The sequence below is a fragment of the Erpetoichthys calabaricus genome, chromosome 15, assembly GCF_900747795.2.
Source record: "Erpetoichthys calabaricus chromosome 15, fErpCal1.3, whole genome shotgun sequence".
Lineage (NCBI taxonomy): Eukaryota > Metazoa > Chordata > Cladistia > Polypteriformes > Polypteridae > Erpetoichthys > Erpetoichthys calabaricus.
In genome coordinates this window covers 72889800-72908065 of record NC_041408.2, presented here as the reverse complement: position 1 = coordinate 72908065, position 18266 = coordinate 72889800, and the positions used below count along the sequence as shown (strand labels likewise).

The window sequence follows — 18266 nt, the reverse complement described above, 5'->3', positions numbered from 1 at the left end:
TTTGGAAATCAAGGTCCCAGAGTCTGGAGGAAGAGAGGAGAGGCACAGAATCCACGTTGCGTGAGGTCCAGTGTAAAGTTTCCACAGTCAGTGATGGTTTGGGGTGCCATGTCATCTGCTGGTGTTGGTCCATTGTGTTTGCTGAGGTCCAAGGTCAACGCAGCCGTCTACCAGGAAGTTTTAGAGCACTTCATGCTTCCTGCTGCTGATGAACTTTATGGAGATGCAGATTTCATTTTCCAACAGGACCTGGCACCTGCACACAGTGCCAAAGCTACCAGTACCTGGTTTAAGGACCATGGTATCCCTGTTCTTGATTGGCCAGCAAACTCGCCTGACCTTAACCCCATAGAAAATCTATGGGGTATTGTGAAGAGGAAGATGCAATACGCCAGACCCAACAATTCAGAAGAGCTGAAGGCCACTATCAGAGCAACATGGGCTCTCATAACACCTGAGCAGTGCCACAGACTGATCGACTCCATGCCACGCCGCATTGCTGCAGTAATCCAGGCCAAAGGAGCCCCAACTAAATATTGAGTGCTGTACATGCTCATACTTTTCATGTTCATACCTTTCAGTTGGCCAACATTTCTAAAAATCCTTTTTTTTGCATTGGTCTTAATTGATATTCTAATTTTCCGAGATACTGAATTTGGGACTTTCATTAGTTGTCAGTTATAATCATCAACATTAAAAGAAATAAACATTTGAAATACATCAGTCTGTGTATAATGAATGAATCTAATATACAAATATATACATATTCACTTTTTGAATGGAATTACTGAAATAAATCAACTTTGTCATGATATTCTAATTTTATGACCAGCACCTGTAGATTCTGTGTCCAAATTTGTGGGTATTGTGAGTGAACTTTTTGAGACAATTAAAGTCTTTGTGCGTTAAATCCATTAGTTCTGCACAGATTGAGAGAGAAGTTGGGAGCATACATTGCTATAGTGTGTTCTCGCACCCACCACATGAGGATCCCATATTAGGACCCAAGTAATGGCATACAATGGGTGACATCTCAGCCCCACACCACACTAGTTCAAATGGAAAGAAACGGTGCGAGGTGTTTTTTTTTTTTTTTTTTTTACTGTGGCTAGAGTGGCATAAATGGGAAATAGATAGATAGATAGATACTTTATTAATCCCAAAGGGAAATTCACATACTCCAGCAGCAGCATACTGATAAAGAAAATATTAAATTAAAGAGTGATAACAATGCAGGTATACAAACAGACAATAACTTTGTATAATGTTAATGTTTATCCCACCCCAGGTGGAATTGAAGAGTTGCATAGTGTGGGGGAGGAATGATCTCCTCAGTCTGTCAGTGGAGCAGGACATTGACAGCAGTCTGTCGCTGAAGCTGCTCCTCTGTCTGGAGATGATACTGTTCAGTGGATGCAGTGGACTCTCCATGATTGACAGGAGTCTGCTCAGTGCCCGTTGCTCTGCCACGGATGTCAAACTGTCCAGCTCCTTGCCTACAATAGAGCCTGCCTTCCTCACCAGTTTGTCCAGGTGTGAGGCGTCCCTCTTCTTTATGCTGCCTCCCCAGCAAAAAAAAAAGCATGAAAAAGACATTCCTGATTTGCCCAGAGCCATGACTTCAAACAGTGCAACAAGCCAGTCACAAGCCACTGCTATGCAGCACGGTCAATGTGTGCCCCAGCAATGTAACTCTGAGTACAGTGATCTATATTTTGTTTACTTATTGCTAGTTGGTGGCCGTTTGATGTATTTTGTTTGTGGTGTTCATTCAGCCTGTGTCTTTTGTTGTTTGAAGCACGATGGGGCAGTGGTTACCACTGCTGCCTCACAGCCCATACAACAACAACATTTATTTATATAGCACATTTTCATACAAAAAGTAGCTCAAAGTGCTTTACATAATGAAGAGAAGAAAAATAAAAGACAAAATAAGAAATTAAAATAAGACAACATTAATTAACATAGAAAGGAGTAAGGTCCGATGGCCAGGGTGGACAGAAAAAACAAAAAAAAAAAACTCCAGAAGGCTGGAGAAAAAAATAAAATCTGTAGGGGTTCCAGGCCCCGAGACCGCCCAGTCCCCTTTGGGCATTCTACCTAACATAAATGAAATAGTCCTCTTTGTAGTTCGGGTTTTTCACGGAGTCACTTGATGCTGATGGTCATACAGACTTCTGGCTTTTAATCCATCCATCATTGTTGGAACATCATGCCACCACCAACAGGACACCGGAAAAGGAAACAGAAGAGAGAGAGTAGGGGTTAGTACAGATTTTGAATGAATAGTTATTATAATGAATTAGATATACAGAGTATCAGGATTAAATTACAGTGAAGTTATGAGAAGGCCATGTTAAAATAATGTGTTTTCAGTAGTTTTTTTAAAGTGCTCCACTGTATTAGCCTGGCGAATTCCTACTGGCAGGCTATTCCAGATTTTAGGTGCATAACAGCAGAAGGCCACCTCACCACTTCTTTTAAGTTTTGCTCTTGGAATTCTAAGGAGACACTCAGTTGAGGATCTGAGGTTACGATTTGGAATATAAGGTGTCAGACATTCCGATATATAAGCCGGGGCGAGATTATTTAAAGCTTTATAAACCATAAGCAGAATTTTAAAGTCAATTCTGAATGACACAGGTAACCAGTGTAGTGACATCAAAACTGGAGAAATGTGTTCGGATTTTCTTTTCCTGGTAAGGATTCTAGCAGCTGCATTCTGCACTAGTTGCAAACGATTGATGTCTTTTTTGGGTAGTCCTGAGAGGAGTGCATTACAGTAATCTAGCCGACTGAAAACAAACGCATGAACTAATTTCTCTGCATCTTTCGATGATATAAGAGGTCTAACTTTTGCTATGTTTCTTAGGTGAAAAAATGCTGTCCTAGTGATCTGATTAATATGCGATTTAAAATTCAGATTATAATCAACGGTTACCCCTAAGCTTTTTACCTCCGATTTGACTTTTAATCCTAATGCATCCAGTTTATTTCTAATAGCCTCATTGTATCCATTATTGCCAATCACTAAGATTTCGGTTTTTTCTTTATTTAATTTGAGAAAGTTACTATTCATCCATTCTGAGATACAAGTTAGACATTGTGTTAGCGAATCAAGAGATTTGGGGTCATCAGGTGCTATTGATAAATACAGCTGTGTGTCATCAGCATAGCTGTGGTAGCTCACGTTGTGCCCTGAGATAATCTGACCTAATGGAAGCATGTAGATTGAGAAGAGCAGTGGACCCAGGATAGAGCCTTGTGGAACACCATATAGAATATCATGTGTCTTTGAGTTATAATTACCACAACTAACAAAGAATTTTCTCCCTGCCAGGTAGGATTCAAACCAATTTAAGACACTGCCAGAGAGGCCCACCCATTGACTAAGGCGATTCTTAAGAATATTATGATCAATGGTGTCAAATGCGGCACTCAGATCTAAGAGGATGAGAACAGATAAATGGCCTCTGTCTGCATTTACCTGCAAGTCATTTACTACTTTAACGAGTGCAGTTTCTGTGCTGTGATTTGTTCTAAAACCTGACTGAAATTTATCAAGAATAGCATGTTTATTGAGGTGCTCATTTAACTGTATAATGACTGCCTTCTCTAGAATTTTACTTAAGAAAGGCAGGTTAGAGATGGGTCTATAATTTTCAAGAGCAGAGGGATCGAGATTGTTTTTCTTAAGTAGGGGTTTAACTACCGCAGTCTTAAGACAGTCTGGGAAGACCCCCACATATTTGACCACAATAATGGATCCAGCAGACTTTTCCCTAACCCCAGGGACACTTAAAACACCACTGCACCGTTAATAATCCACTCAAAACTAGTTCTGTTCCTCCTTACCTATTGACTTCAATGCATGTTGCAGAGTTTAGTGACATTTGTTAACATTTCCATGATCCTGCTGAACTTGCAGCGAAGTGAGGTTTGCTTCTCACTACTTAGAATGTGTGTGTACTGACTTCATGGGAACTACAGAGTAATACACTTAAATGACATAAACTGCATGAAGGCTTTGTTCCTCCTTTATTTTCTCTGCTCATCTACAAGCATTTCACATTGAGTCTTTTTGTTATTTAATTCTTTTTTTACTTTCTCGTATATGAAGTTTAGGGAAGTATTATAATTGTCTAAATATCTGATTTCAAGATTTTGATGAATCTCGACATTTTAGACCTCCCTGATTCCGAAAATACCATTTTTGCAAATATGTATGTGTGTCAGTCTGTGTGTGTGTATTGTGGAAGAATAATTTTAGGGTAACATAGCATTCATCTTAAAGAAATAGCATAAAGGGATACATGTGGGAAACCAAATAAAGGTCAAACGAACAACAAAATGTACACTGAAATATAAGAATTGGTTTAGGAAAAATACTGAGATGGTCAAGTAAATAATGTACCAGAAGAAAGGTTGAAATAATATACAAAGTTACTGAAGGATGACTAAGAAAAATGACTATGAAATCAGCAAATGTCCTATAAACAACGAGAATAGACCGTTGTTATAGGCACAGAAATTTCAAGGGTGGTGGCTCGTCTCAAAAGGTATAAGAAGAACCAGAATATAATATAACCAGTAACTGCGCACTGCACGATAACGTGCAATGAATACACTTGACTTGAGTATTCCTAGTCTTCATCCTCTTTCTCTGTACGTTTAGCTTTCGTTTGCTCAGAGTTTGATGTGCTTGTTGCTTCCTGAGCAGCTCTTCTTTACTCCACCCTAGCGGCCCACTGCTTCTCTTCTTTTGTCGGCATCTTTTCGCGTTAAAACTGATTAAATTAGTTTTTGTGTTGCAATTACTTAGTATGTTTTCTCTAATTTTTCACTTAATCTGGCACCTAAGTCTTCAATCTGCCTCAAGAATGATTAGCGAAGGTGGTAGGGAATGAGAACAGCGCATGCGCTGCACGGCCGCCCTGCTGCGCTCTGCAGAGAGTTGATTCTACAATAAAATAAAATAAAAAAAACTAATAAAATTATCACCCCAAAAGTGGATAGTAGATGTCACATAGTATATGTGTACCAAATTTCAAGTCAATAGGTGAAACGGTTTGCGATCTACAGGTGATTTAAAATCCTGGATAGACAAACGAACAGCAACGGTAGCGTATTATAGAAGAAGATAGACTTTTATTTTTATGTAAATCATTCAGGTGTAAACCAACAAACCAACCAGAGTAAAAATGTTTGCATTGATTGACACTGTATGTAAATTCAGCAGTTTATAAAATGAACCTCTATTCTTTGTTTCTCTGACCATTCTGATCATTCTGACCATGCTGAAATGGACTGCTTCTGAAGAATGCTCCCTCCAAGGCATTCTGCTGAGGAGTAATTAAAAGATACCATGAACAGCTTTTCTCCTGCCTGATCACTGAATTGTCCTGTTAGAGGATGTTTCTTTCTTTAATAAGATGTTAAATTTCAACCACAGTATGTAAACACGATAACCTAAATACGCTTTCAGTTAGTTCAACCAAATTTTGCATACAATTATTAGGTACAAAATGTAGATTTCTGACAACTTTTGAGCTATTTCCACTAACTGGAAGTGGTATTTTTTTATTCATGCAGATGCAGAGTCCAATTTATTCAACTTTACTTTTATAATAATTGTTCAATATATTATTGATTTGATTTGTTGTTGATGGTTCTTTAATGTACATAATATAAAAATCGAACCACTGTCTTGCGGTTTACTCCTCAAATATCCATCCCCATATCTGAGTATATGAGAAAGTTGAGGGGACACCACTCACAATTTTTATGGAAAATATCTTTTATAGTAAGAGGGTAGCCAGTAGAGTTTGGCACTGATATATATATATATATATATATAAACAAGTACTGGTAGATTTATTAAAAGATGGTCTCCGTGTGTGTGTGTTTGTATGTTGGCAGCCACTCGGAGGTCCGACTTTCCTGAGCCCTGCTTTGACATCTTTTGTTACAAAAAAATTCTTTGCAAGCTTTACTCAACACCAGGCATTTGTTTTTTATATTTATTACAAGTTTTATTGGTTTCAAAGTGTCAGTGCAATACTGACTTTTCAGGTCAATGATCTCCTCACTGTTAGATATTGAATATGCTGTCCTAAACAAAAGCCAGACATTTTATTGAAAATATTTCAAGGCCACAATTCACAACAATATTTGTTTTTTGGGTAAATAATATACAGAGTTGCTAAGCTGACAATAACTTGCCAAGGCCAGAAATTGGACCAGGATTGTATAAAGGAAGGCAGGCAGTACCATTCACACTGGTAATGTACCTGTGTGGGGTAAAAGGGTGCTGCCCATACTTTACAACTGTGATCATTGTGTTAAGAGTTTTATTGTGGGCCACAGGTTCATGAGGTTGCTATAAAGTTTAGTAACAGAGCTTGTAGGAGGTTCAATTTCACCAAGTTTATTTTTTTTCCATTAATAGAAATTTTCTGATGATAACTTCTGGATGTTTTTTCAGGCTTTGAAACTTGTATGTACTTATTGTTTTTTTTTTTTTTATTATTTGTGGGCATAATGTTTTCAAAATTATTTTTGTTACATATTGAAATTCCCACAGCACCACTTGGGCACTGCAGCTGTGGTTTAGGAGGCACTCGTGGTTTGCTAGGCGACGTCTCCCAGGATTCACCCAAAGTGAGTTCATCATTGTGACACCTTAATGGCCAGCAGCACAGAGCTCCTGTTGTCCAGAATTGTGGATATGTTCACTGAAAAGTTTTGTGTGTTTTTGGTAAAGATATTACAACAATGTTTTATCCACAGTGTTTCTAACTTTGTTTTTCTTCAGACCCAAGATCAGATTGGATTTCTAGTTTTGACTAAGGAACGTTTACTTCTATTATGTCTTCTGAACTATCTGTCTATGTCCTTGTGGCCAGTCGCTTACTATCTTTTGGGTGGCCGAGGAAATAAGCGGTGTTTGGTAAGGATGTGGAAGAGGACCACTCACTCCACATTAACGGGCAGGAACCCAGTACTGAATGGTGTGCTGAAGACTTGTGTGGTTAGTTAGAGGCCAGAGTACCTCTTGGCCAGTAGGGCAGCTTATAGTCCAAAGTCAGGAGGAGTAGGCCACTGCCTTCCTAATAAGATGAGGAGCCTCAGTGGGGCAGTTATTACCCTCTAGACCTTAGGCCACAGTTCACAATCCCCAGACTGGGAATTTTGTCGCTAACAGATATGTTATTGTGTATTGTTTTTATTAAAATGAGCAAGTATTCAGATTGTTAAATTTAGAACTAGCTGTATTACCTGCCTAAGACGGGCTGAAATCTAAGCAATCAACGTAGATCTACCTGTTAACGTTTGCAAGGCACCATGCAATGCGTATGTCTCTGTTATATGCCATTTGGTATAGGAATTGTAAAAGCAATGTTAATGGTTGTGATGCACCATCTGTTGGAATGACAATGCATTTTATTACTAGAAACATTTGTGATACTGCACCTTTTGGAATGACAGAGACATAGCACCTCGACATATACACACAGACAGACATGCAGACACTTCTCATTTTTAAGGTGAATTTGTCTGTAGATAACGAGCATACGCTGACATGAATGGTGCAGAATATCAAAATGTAGATGACAATAAAACGAATGATAAAATATTTGACACATGAAGTTTTAAAATATTGTACTAATATAAAAGCGACCTTCAAACCTGAAATTGTTGTTTTGGAAAATTTAAGTGGATAGAGTTAGTAAGCTTTGTTGGGCTGTTTTAGCTTGTTCTCCTCAAATATTTGTCAATGTTCTAATGTTCAGTCAGCAGTTCAGAACCAAGTCCTTCACTCTGTGGCCTGCAATTAAGTGAGTCAACAGGAAGAGCCCACCTATGGTGCTGAACCTACTTTTTAGGTTCCTACAACTTTGTTGTGTAGGCAAAGGTTGAAAAATTCATAACTCCATAACTTTAACCAAATTTATGCCTGGCCTAGTGGAAAGTTTTTTTTTTTTTTTTAAATTATTTTCCTTGATTCAAATGACTTTTTTAACAGGTCAAAGTCCGGGACGGTGGGTGCTGTTGTCTTAGACTCAAAAGGCGATTTGGCCAGCGCGACTTCCACAGGTGGAATGGTCAAGAAAATGGTTGGACGGGTCGGTGATACACCTGTGATAGGTAGGATTTGTTTAAAAAGAAATAAAAAACAAAAGGGTTTTGTCCTAAAATGTGCAGTTATTGTGATAATTGCTGTTGATTAATGTATATTTCCAAAGGCATTGGAATTAACACTCGAGTTATATGTAAAGATGGTTAAGCCTGAGTTTTTGGGTTAAGCTGTTATGATCCAATGTGAAGCATCTACAACATTTGGAACAATATTCTGTTGGCATCTAGTGCCTAAAATGACATTAATTTTTCTATATGTTTTGCCACTATATTATAACTCCTCAATATTCATAAGTGGGGCAGAGCCTTCAACCACAACACACAATGATTTGTAAACGAGAAGTTGTAAAGCCAGTTTTAGAACAGAGTGAAACTGAACCGTTAGTTGAATCAAACAACAGAGGTGACATTATGAATTGGTCATTAGATGTTGACACAGATCGTAAAACTGATGCATACGGCACTGCATGACCAATCCACTGTAATGTGTGTGGCAACTTCAGTGACATAAGGCTGCAGCGGGGGTGCAGAACGTGTGTGGCAAAATGCAACACGATTGTGATGAAGTGGAAGGACAGGAGAAATGTTAGTCTCCTAAGCACTGTTCATTAGTACATCTAGACTGCATTAGTATAGCACTGGACACTAGACGTACCTTTAGAATTTATTTGTATTTTGATATTTCTGTGTTTCTGTTACATGTAGTAACATTTTTTTAATGTTGAAAAAATTCAGCATTTTTGGCTTGTTTTTTTGGGGTGTAAACAAAAAACACTAAGGAAGTTCTGCTCAAGCTTTAATAATGCACTGGTAATGCCTCATAAATTATGAAGAAAGTTTAAAAGAGCTGAACCTTTTCAGTTTGAGGAAAAGGAGATTAAGAAGAGGCATGATTAAAGTGGATCAAGACTGTTAGAAACTTGTTAAGGGTAAATTTCAAAAATTAAAGTGTTTCTTTACACAGAGAACAACAGACACATGGAGTAAGCGACAAAGTAGTGTGCTAGACAGTAGGACTTTAGGGACTTTCAAAACTGTTATTTTAGAAGATTGAAGTGAGTAGGACTGATGAGCTTTGTTAGGCTGAATGTCCTATTCTCGTCCAGATGGCTCCGATATTCTAATTTTAAAATACTACTAGGGGACTTACCCCCCAATCGCTTTGCTCACCAACCCCCCTTGCCTGCGCTACGCGCCAGCCACTTTGCATCTCTGCTGCTCGTGTTATGAAGAGGGGAGCTGAACGCATCCCAAGGAGATGTGGTAGCTCCTCTGAAACCCCCTCTAAAATGGTGATATAATGGGAAACCTTACCTCCTCTTTGCTCGATCAGCTTCTGGCTTGCTGCTGTTCACGTGTATCTCACGTGGCACTTCGAATATTTAAAAGCCTGTACAGCAGCTGTCTTTGTCATCTACTCTTTGTCTTTTATTTCTGGCCCCGGGCGTGGTTAAATCTGTTGGGGCAAGGTCTTCTCTCGCGGGACGTGAGTTCTTGATATTTTAGTTTATAATTTAAAAACTGAATAAGAATCCGAAAATTTAAGTAACATCACATTAACTCTTTGAGGGCTGAATATTTTTTCCAAAAAATAGTTTCTGAAAAGCAATGGTTTCACACAGAAATCAACATAAAATGTCTGTTGCTGAATGCTGTGGCAGCCAGTTTGACAACAATGTGCGGCAAGGCTTGCTGCCAAGCTGACTTCACGTGGCTGAGGCAGCAGTGATCACAGTTTCTACCACTTATCATTGTTAAGTGGCACTCCTCCCTGGTGAACATTGCCATAGGCATATTAGCTACATGAACCCATTCAGCACCATGATTAGCTGGGAACCAGTCAACTGAAGCTGGAACCTCACATTCGTTTTCGATCACTTGCATCAAAATCAGAGTCTGACAAGTCATAGTCCAGTTCAGAGATAATAGGCCAAACGTCGCCCATGCAGTAGTTTGCTTTATGCATTCACTTTGATCAATGCCATTTTTGCTGTTGTTTGCACCTTGCTACTTACACAAGAGCAGGAAATCTCGGTCAAATCAATAAAGCTATCCTTCCTTCTAGCAACGAGAGTCCAGCTAAAACATAACAGTTGGTTTTGTCACAGTTTACAGTCGATTACCATCGTCAACTCCTCCTTTTGACAAAAGTCGACATCAGCCCTGAAAGAGTTAAAGTTCGATAAATTCTGAAAATAATACCAAACATATATATGTAGGTTTTAAAATAAGCCTGATTTAAAGCATGACGCAAAATTTGATATAAAAAGTCACATAAAATCATTGCACAAAATCATTGCACTTTTAGGTTTTAGGATTTTATATATACCCTGTATATAGAGTAGATATCAAAATGAAAGGAGGTATTTAGTCAATTCATTATTTTTGGTACAAATGCATTTAAGTTTAACATTAAACTGGATGGCCTGGCATTAGTTGGTTGGAAAATAAGTAACATCCACATTGAAGGTGAAAAAACCTGAAACCAAAGCCCAGAGACTGAGTTACCAATTACACGTAAGTGTTTAGAGATGAGAGTAAAAAAAACATCAGTGTTATGTAATGTTTACCCAAATGGCAGCAGAAAGGCTAGTGCTATGCTTAATAAATTCAAATCACATTTTCAGTTTAAAGCCATGGAATTCATGAGAAAAACAGCTCTTCCTTTGGCCTCACTATTTGGTTACTGCAATGGATGACCCAAGGTCAGGCCCTACAAGTTCAGAACCGAGAAGGGCCAGGAGGAACACAGTTCTTAATGTACAGAACAGTCCTGCGCAGCCCCCTGGCTATTTAAAAAGTTTAAATCCAGGAGTAGAGCGCAGGGGTGGAAAAGTCACAACCCAGAATGCTTGGTGAAGGGGTGTGTTTTCAAAAAGTTGTCCATTTCACTAATTAGGATAAACTTCTAACAACAGAAAAATATATTAAGGCTGGAATTGTTGTACAGTGTGTTCTGCTGAAGGTAGTGCTCTGATACATTTAAGTGGCAGTATTTGACTGTTTTAGTACATGTAAATTATAGTTGATTTGCCAGTTTGATCTTAGAGCCCTAAGTAAATGGTACATAATAGATTGTCTCTGGACCTAAATTTGTTATTCATAAACTCCATTACCAAATAAATCAAGTGAGTGGGGCTTAGATAAATAGAATACTTACCAATCTTCAAAGAAAATATGTACATTTCATTCTGGCTTGGGAAATATTGTTGATTTCTTTTTTAATGCCATGCTTCAGTGTGTGAGTGAATGCTGGATTCTACATACACTTCAGCAAAATTGTGGGTCCTGGTCTGTGAGTACCACAACTGTCCACTAGAAGGCAGCAACACTACTATGCTTAATGGGATTTTCGTTAAGAAGGCACTGGAAGAGCCAGAAGAAGTGGGATCCACCAGGAGGCTGAGGATTCCTTATTATAGGTGGTTGGAGATATTAGAGGTGGAAGCTGGAGATCCATAGTAAAGATATGGTAGGGTAACCAGCCAGGGAGCGGTTAATTGTGACAGCACATTTACTATTTATTAAGTTATTTAGGATGATTAACAAAGAAAGTCAACAAATATGCAAGACAGGCAAGTGTTTGGCTAGAAAATGCCAAATTAAAATGTAATGTAAAACCAGAATGTAATGTGGAGCACAAGAAAGTAGGTGTCTTCCAGAGACACCTTCAGGTGTGATGGTGGATGTTGGAGTTTCATATGAGTGCTCTAATGTGCCCCACCTAGCACTTCGTAGATCACTTCTTTGCACTGGAACTGATGCCACCGTTTCCTTTGGTGTGTTGAACTAATGTTACATTCTCTACTCTGAGTGTTTTCTTTGAACACACTAATAGAAAAAGAAAGAACCATAGGTAGTATTTCTGAATTAACTATATAGGATACTGGGCACCATGACCACAAGTTGTAAGTAGGCTGTCAAGTTGCAGCACATGATGTGTTAACATTTTGTATTAAATGTTGAATGTCGTGATGTTCAATTCCTTCATAAAGGTGGCTTCTCTTTTATCAGGATGTGGTGGTTTTGCTGATAACCTGGTTGGGGCCGTTTCAGCTACTGGGCATGGAGAAGCAATAATGAAGGTGACTTTGTCCCGATTGGTTATTTTCCACATGGAACAAGGTAAGCAGAAACTATTCCTGAATATTTCCACACAGACCATGAACAGTTTTTGTGAAAGCCAATCTTAAGAAATGTGTGGGACTTCTAAAAGTCAAGATGTGTCCTTTTTGGAAATTAATTATAACACATTAAATTTTTTCTGCTTTATACAAAAATATTTTGTTTAAAAACGTGAGTATTTTAATTTTAATTGTTCAATGTTACTTCATTTTATTTACAGACATATGAACGTGTGCATTTTCTTGGGGTAGAGTCCTAGGGTGACCCAATTTTCCCTTACAGTCTATTAATTACATAGATAACGGAACACTCCAAATCTCATCCTCTTACCAAGCTGTCAGGATTGACCACTATTATAGTTTAACACCTCCCTCATTGTTTTACATCTCTAACCCCAGGCAATCACCAGGACAGGCAGCAGAGAAAGTTTTACATTTATTCATCAAGTGTTATAGATATCCATCCATCCATCCATCCATTATCCAACCCGCTATATCGTAACTACAGGGTCACGGGGGTCTGCTGGAGCCAATCCCAGCCAACACAGGGTGCAAGGCAGGAAACAAACCCTGGGCAGGGCGCCAGCCCACCGCAGGGTGTGCACACACACACACACACACAAAGCACACACTAGGGACAATTTAGGATCGCCAGTCCATGTCTTTGGACTATGGAAGGAGAACATGCAAACTCCATGCAGGGAGGACCCGGGAAGCGAACTCGGGTCTCCTAACTGCGAGGCAGCAGCGCTACCCACTGCGCCACCGTGCCGCCCGTGTTATAGATAATATACCCAAAATATAAGCAGCATGCAAATGTTAGTATGATCAAAATAATATTAATACATCCTGGATAACAAGCTACCAGGTGGCTCTCTGTCTTAGTATGCTGATTGTCCTGTGGTCCGATGTGGTCTGTCATGGCCCAATGGTGGAAATGGACAGCATGGCCATCTGCATGAATAGAACAACTGTGAGAAAAAGAGAGTGTGAGACAGAGAGAGAGAGATGGTGATGGCCTCTCCTTGGAATGGAGAATGACAGACAAAGCGCCTACAGCACCTAAGCCTCAATTTTATTGTGACTCTGTAGTCCCTCACATATCTCCTGGACTAGCTGGGGTGCCTCATTCACTAATGAAACAGCTCAGGCATGACCCACCCCACACTTCATTTGCTTTGTTCCTGCATATAAGCATCCTTTTCAATTTCAGACAAACCAGAAAGAAAGGATACACAGGTAATTAGGTCTCAAACTGCCATCTCAAACCTGCTTTTCTCTTCCAGAGTTATAATTTAACATGTTCATTCCAGTTCAGGCTTTCTTCTTGGGGGGGGGGGGGGTGATCTCACAAATTGTATAGGTGTACCTATTGTTGTTGTTTGGAGATCATACTAACTAAAGCAATGCCTCTGACATGTCCAGACAGCCTTATGCCCACTCTGGTCCCGTTCTCTCCCCTGCTCCGACACAGATGGCCAAAGTGTTTAACAGAAGTTCTTACCACTCATCACATTGCTAAAACTTTAAGGAGTTACAATGGCTTTATTTTCAGAAAGCTGCTTCTTCCTTAACGTTGCCAATTCATCCCTTAAATGACTTTATATCATTTCATTATCGCTATGCTAGATATTAGAAATACACAGAAAAGTGAAACAACTGCAAAAAAACACAATACCTCAGATGTTTCAGAAAACAGTTCTATTTGTGTAGTCCTTAACTCGGTTCATTTATCTTCTGCATAATATTATTTCAGAGAATACTTTAATCACCACAGTCTTTAAAAAAAAAAAAAATTTAAATGACACATGTTTTAGTCAGTGCCTGTCAGGTTCAGTACTCGAGACCTCCTGTGGCTACAGGCTTTTGTCCCTGACTAATTTCTTCTTTTAACTGAGCTCCTGTGTTAATCAAGCAAGCTGTTACTCCCCAGTTTGTGTTCTTTTGGTGTTAACCAGTTTGTAGTTTCCATATTATGCTACATTTTTACAGAATGAAGCAAGAATTTAGATGCACAAGACCTATATTTTACTTTTTAGTACAGTATTTTGTTCTTTTTAATTTTGTGATTATTTGTGAATAACCACACTAAGAAATAACATTACAGTATCTGTGTCTCTTGTCATTAATTGTCAGCATTTGAAAAAATTAACCTCCTTGTCGTCAACCCCAACTGTGTCTTGGGCTCAGAATTCTATTTAAGTGCAGCTATTGTTGAGTCTGTCTTGGAGTGACATGTAATGATTTGCTTTAGAGTGTTAAGCCCCAATAACTTGCGGAACAATATTCTTCCAGCCATCCAGTGGACAAAATAACATCAATGTGTAAAAAAAAAACTCATCAATATGAATGATTGGAATGGAGCCTTCAACCAAACCATAATGGCAAGCAAATGAGAAACTGTAAAGCAAACTAAAACTGAACCATTAGTTGACTCAAGCAGTAGTGATGACAATAAAGGATCCTACTCTGTTGGGCCCTTGAGCTAGGCCCTTAACATGAAAGTGCTGTACAATGGCTGAACTTGCACTGTGCCCTACAAAGGTCATGCAAAAAGACAATTTCCCCTCGGGGGTTAATAAAATATATTGAATCAAAAATGGAAAAAAAAATGTGAATTGGTCATCTTGACGTTGACACGGATAGTGAAACTGATGCATATGATACTGTATGACTGAACTGCTGCGATATGCCTGGTGACTTCAGTTGTGTAAAGCTTCACCATGGTGCAAGGTGGTGCGTGGCTAAAAGACAAAATTACTTTGATCAAGTAAAAAGACAAGAAAGATGCTAACCCCCAATGTACTGTTCACAATGCAGTAACTGTAAATGTTCTTGTCAGGGGAACTGTGGGAGTCGCTAAGCCTTGTGCTGTAGAAGCTTACAATAACACAAGGGTGCATTGATCATGAGGTTCAGGCCCTAACATTCTACCCTCGCATGCTCAAGAAACAGAAGAATATTATATGAAAAGTGCACAGAGAAATGTGCTTCTAATGTCCCAGTTACAACATGAGACTGTTTGGTGGCTGTTTCAAAACACGTCACTCAGGAGTTAGTCTCGTCCATTACGGGAGATGGACGTCTGAAGCGGAACTCCGTTAGCAGCAGTGTTGTTTTTTTTTTTTTTCTCTTATTTTTTTTTTTTTTATCATCACAAGGTATCCTGTATTTACCCAACACGAGGAGGTTCTATTACAGTATATGCAAGCATATATAAACATGAGCAGCAGGAAAGGGGCTCAGAAAGAAACGGAAAAGGAAGCTACAGCTTCATCCAAGCCTAGACAGGCATCAAGTCCAAACTCAAGGTAGGCCTTTCAGAGACTGATCTGAAACAGATAGGCGAAAGCACCGATTTCCCAAGGCCTGGTGCTGCTGCATCATCGTCTCCAGCCAAGAGTGAAAGTGGAGCAAATATGCAGGTGATTCAAGTCACGATAGCTCGTCGATTTCCAGAAGATTCATTGAAACTGAAAATGGCCTTGCCTTCTGCATTGTCATGTACTCCTCTCGAGCTGGGAGCATCTGTTTTAACTGGGCTTGCCACTTCACCTGCGGAGCACAAAGACTGAAACGATCTGTCTGAGCTGAAGGTAATGATTGCCGCAATGGCAACCTACATAAAGGAGCTCAAGAAAGATATAAAGAAAGAAATAAATGATATGAAGAAGGAAATAAATGATATAAGGAAAAGTGATATAAAAAAACACGTCACTTGAAGAACGTGTACTAAATCTGCATCAGTACAGCAGTGGACACTTGACTTACCTTTCCTACTATATGTGACATTTTGGTATTTATATGTTTCTATAGCATATAACATTTTTTATTGTTGAAAAAAATTCAAAATTTTTTTTACTTATTTTTCTAAGGGTAAAAAATGCTAAGGTGGCTACATGAGCAAACACCACAGAAAATGCAAATTTGAAAGAAAGTGACATAGTTAAGAATTTAATGATATGGTAAAACATACAAAATCATGTAAATGTAACTCTAATTCACTTTTCTAAATGCAAAATAAGAAAAGAAATAAAAAGAATGGCTAATTAAACAGTGAGGTCAGTCAAAAAAAACCTGCAGCCACGGGGTTACCCAGACCTGAACTTGACACCCACTGGTGTAAGTGATACAGTCATTTTACTGCTTAGCGAAAACTAAGAAAAAAGAGATTATTAAAAAGTATGTTTGCTTATTTGTTAGTAAATAAACACGCAGCAATGCTTTTTGGTTTACAACATGAGAAGCCATAGTGCATTGAGGTTTAAGTGTCTTCTGCAATCTGGCCTGGTGTGAGTATTTGTCGATGTCTATGAGTGTACTCAATGACAGACTGTCATGTCATCCCAGGTTGGTTCCATCTGTTGCCGCCTGCATGGGCTGCATTTTCCTGTGACACCAAACTGGAAATAATGGGTTCAAAAAATGGATGACCATAATATTTCATAAAATGAGATTCTGTGGTGATCAGATGTTCCTTGTCTACCTGACCATAGAAACGCGGAAGCCTACTGAGGCACAGCAGCTTCAGTCCTAATTGTTGAGTTTTTAAAAAGTATATTCAATTGTGAAATGCCTTTTAACTTACGCAGCACCCACCCAACATGCTACTCGTGTGTTGAAGACTTAATAATAGTGTTCATGTCTTTATTATCAAGCTGTGGTCTCCTTAAATGCAAATGTTAAATATCTGCTTTATCAGATTACTAAATGACTGTATTTAAGTTGCCACAATTACAGTGTATTTTTATGTTTACATCCTCTAAGTCCCTGGAATAAACATTTCATTAACTGAAACCAGCCTTAAACATATTCAGTGGCTGGTGGCAGCGTGCCATGACCCTGTACTTTGTCAGAGCTGATGGTGTCTGGAAGTCAGAATCCCACCAGGAAGGGGGTGACCTGCTAGAAGGAGGATGTCAGGGATGAGGCCAACACCAGAGTACCCCTTATATGTAGAGGCACCAGAGTAGAAAACGTAGAGTGGCAGCCTGGATGGAAATATCCTTTGCTCCCCCCAAAATACAAGAAGCAAGGTATCCCTAAATATCAGTCATATGAGAGAGAAGAGGGAGTTGTGGAGGGTTGGCAAATGGCTTCAAGACCCCCTGGTTGATAGATGGATCTGTAATGTCCCCAGATAGCAAAGATGTATCCAGGATGCCCACTTAAGAGCAAGACCAGGACTGTTTGTTTCACCTTGCTTTAAGAGGGAGGTACATGGTGGACTTCTATAAGGTCTACACAGGACTCGGGGCTGCTATGGGGAATCCTAGCTGGTCTCTGTAGCCAAAGATGGGTCTTCCTTGACCTGAAAATAATCCCAGTATGGAGTTCAAAGCTTGCCTTGTGACAGAGAACCAACTGAGCTGTGATGTGGGAGCAGGCTCACAGGTAATAAATAGGAGACCCGAAGTCAAAAGGCAGTTAATAATTGAGAAGATGCGAGCCATCCCACCTTCTAGGTAGGGGCAGCCACCTATGATACAAAGCACAGAAAGCAGCAGTATTTACAGTATCTTTGTTCTATTCTTTGTGTTTTGTGATCCCCTTCTGTTTTACCCTCCATTGTTCGTTTTAGTCTTTTCTTCCATCAGTCTGGCAGTATTTTGTGTAGCATCTTTCAGGAGTGGTTGCTCCATCACATTTACCTGTCAGATTCAATAGTAACTGTTGAGTTTTTCTTTGTGTACAGAGAGTCCCTGCCTGATGCCACATTCTCCCTCACAGTACCCCGGACGTGCCCACTTGCACAGTGTGAGTACAAGTTTGGACATTCTGGTCAAATTACATGCTTTGTTGAAGTTAACACAACCTTTACAGAAAAAAAAAACAAAACCTGAATCTGTTTACTATTTACTTGCTAAATTTTACAGATTATATGTAAACATAAAATGCATCTGTAAAAGTTTGGGCACCCTTCCAGTTAAAAGACATGATACATGTTTAAATATGTTTGATATGCTGTGTGAAGGTGAGGATTGTGGAGAGAGATGTGCTGCT

At 39.2% G+C, this 18266-nt stretch overlaps 1 protein-coding gene across 2 annotated transcripts in view; it reads left to right on the top strand.

The window, feature by feature from the left end:
• asrgl1 (asparaginase and isoaspartyl peptidase 1) overlaps window positions 1-18266 on the top strand; it is a 142095-nt gene that overhangs the window by 31261 nt on the left and 92568 nt on the right. For both annotated transcript variants that reach the window (XM_028820431.2, XM_028820432.2), the window contains exons 6-7: window positions 8027-8148; window positions 12154-12264. In XM_028820431.2, the coding sequence (XP_028676264.1) occupies window positions 8027-8148; window positions 12154-12264 (233 nt within the window). The remainder of the gene's footprint in view (window positions 1-8026; window positions 8149-12153; window positions 12265-18266) is intronic.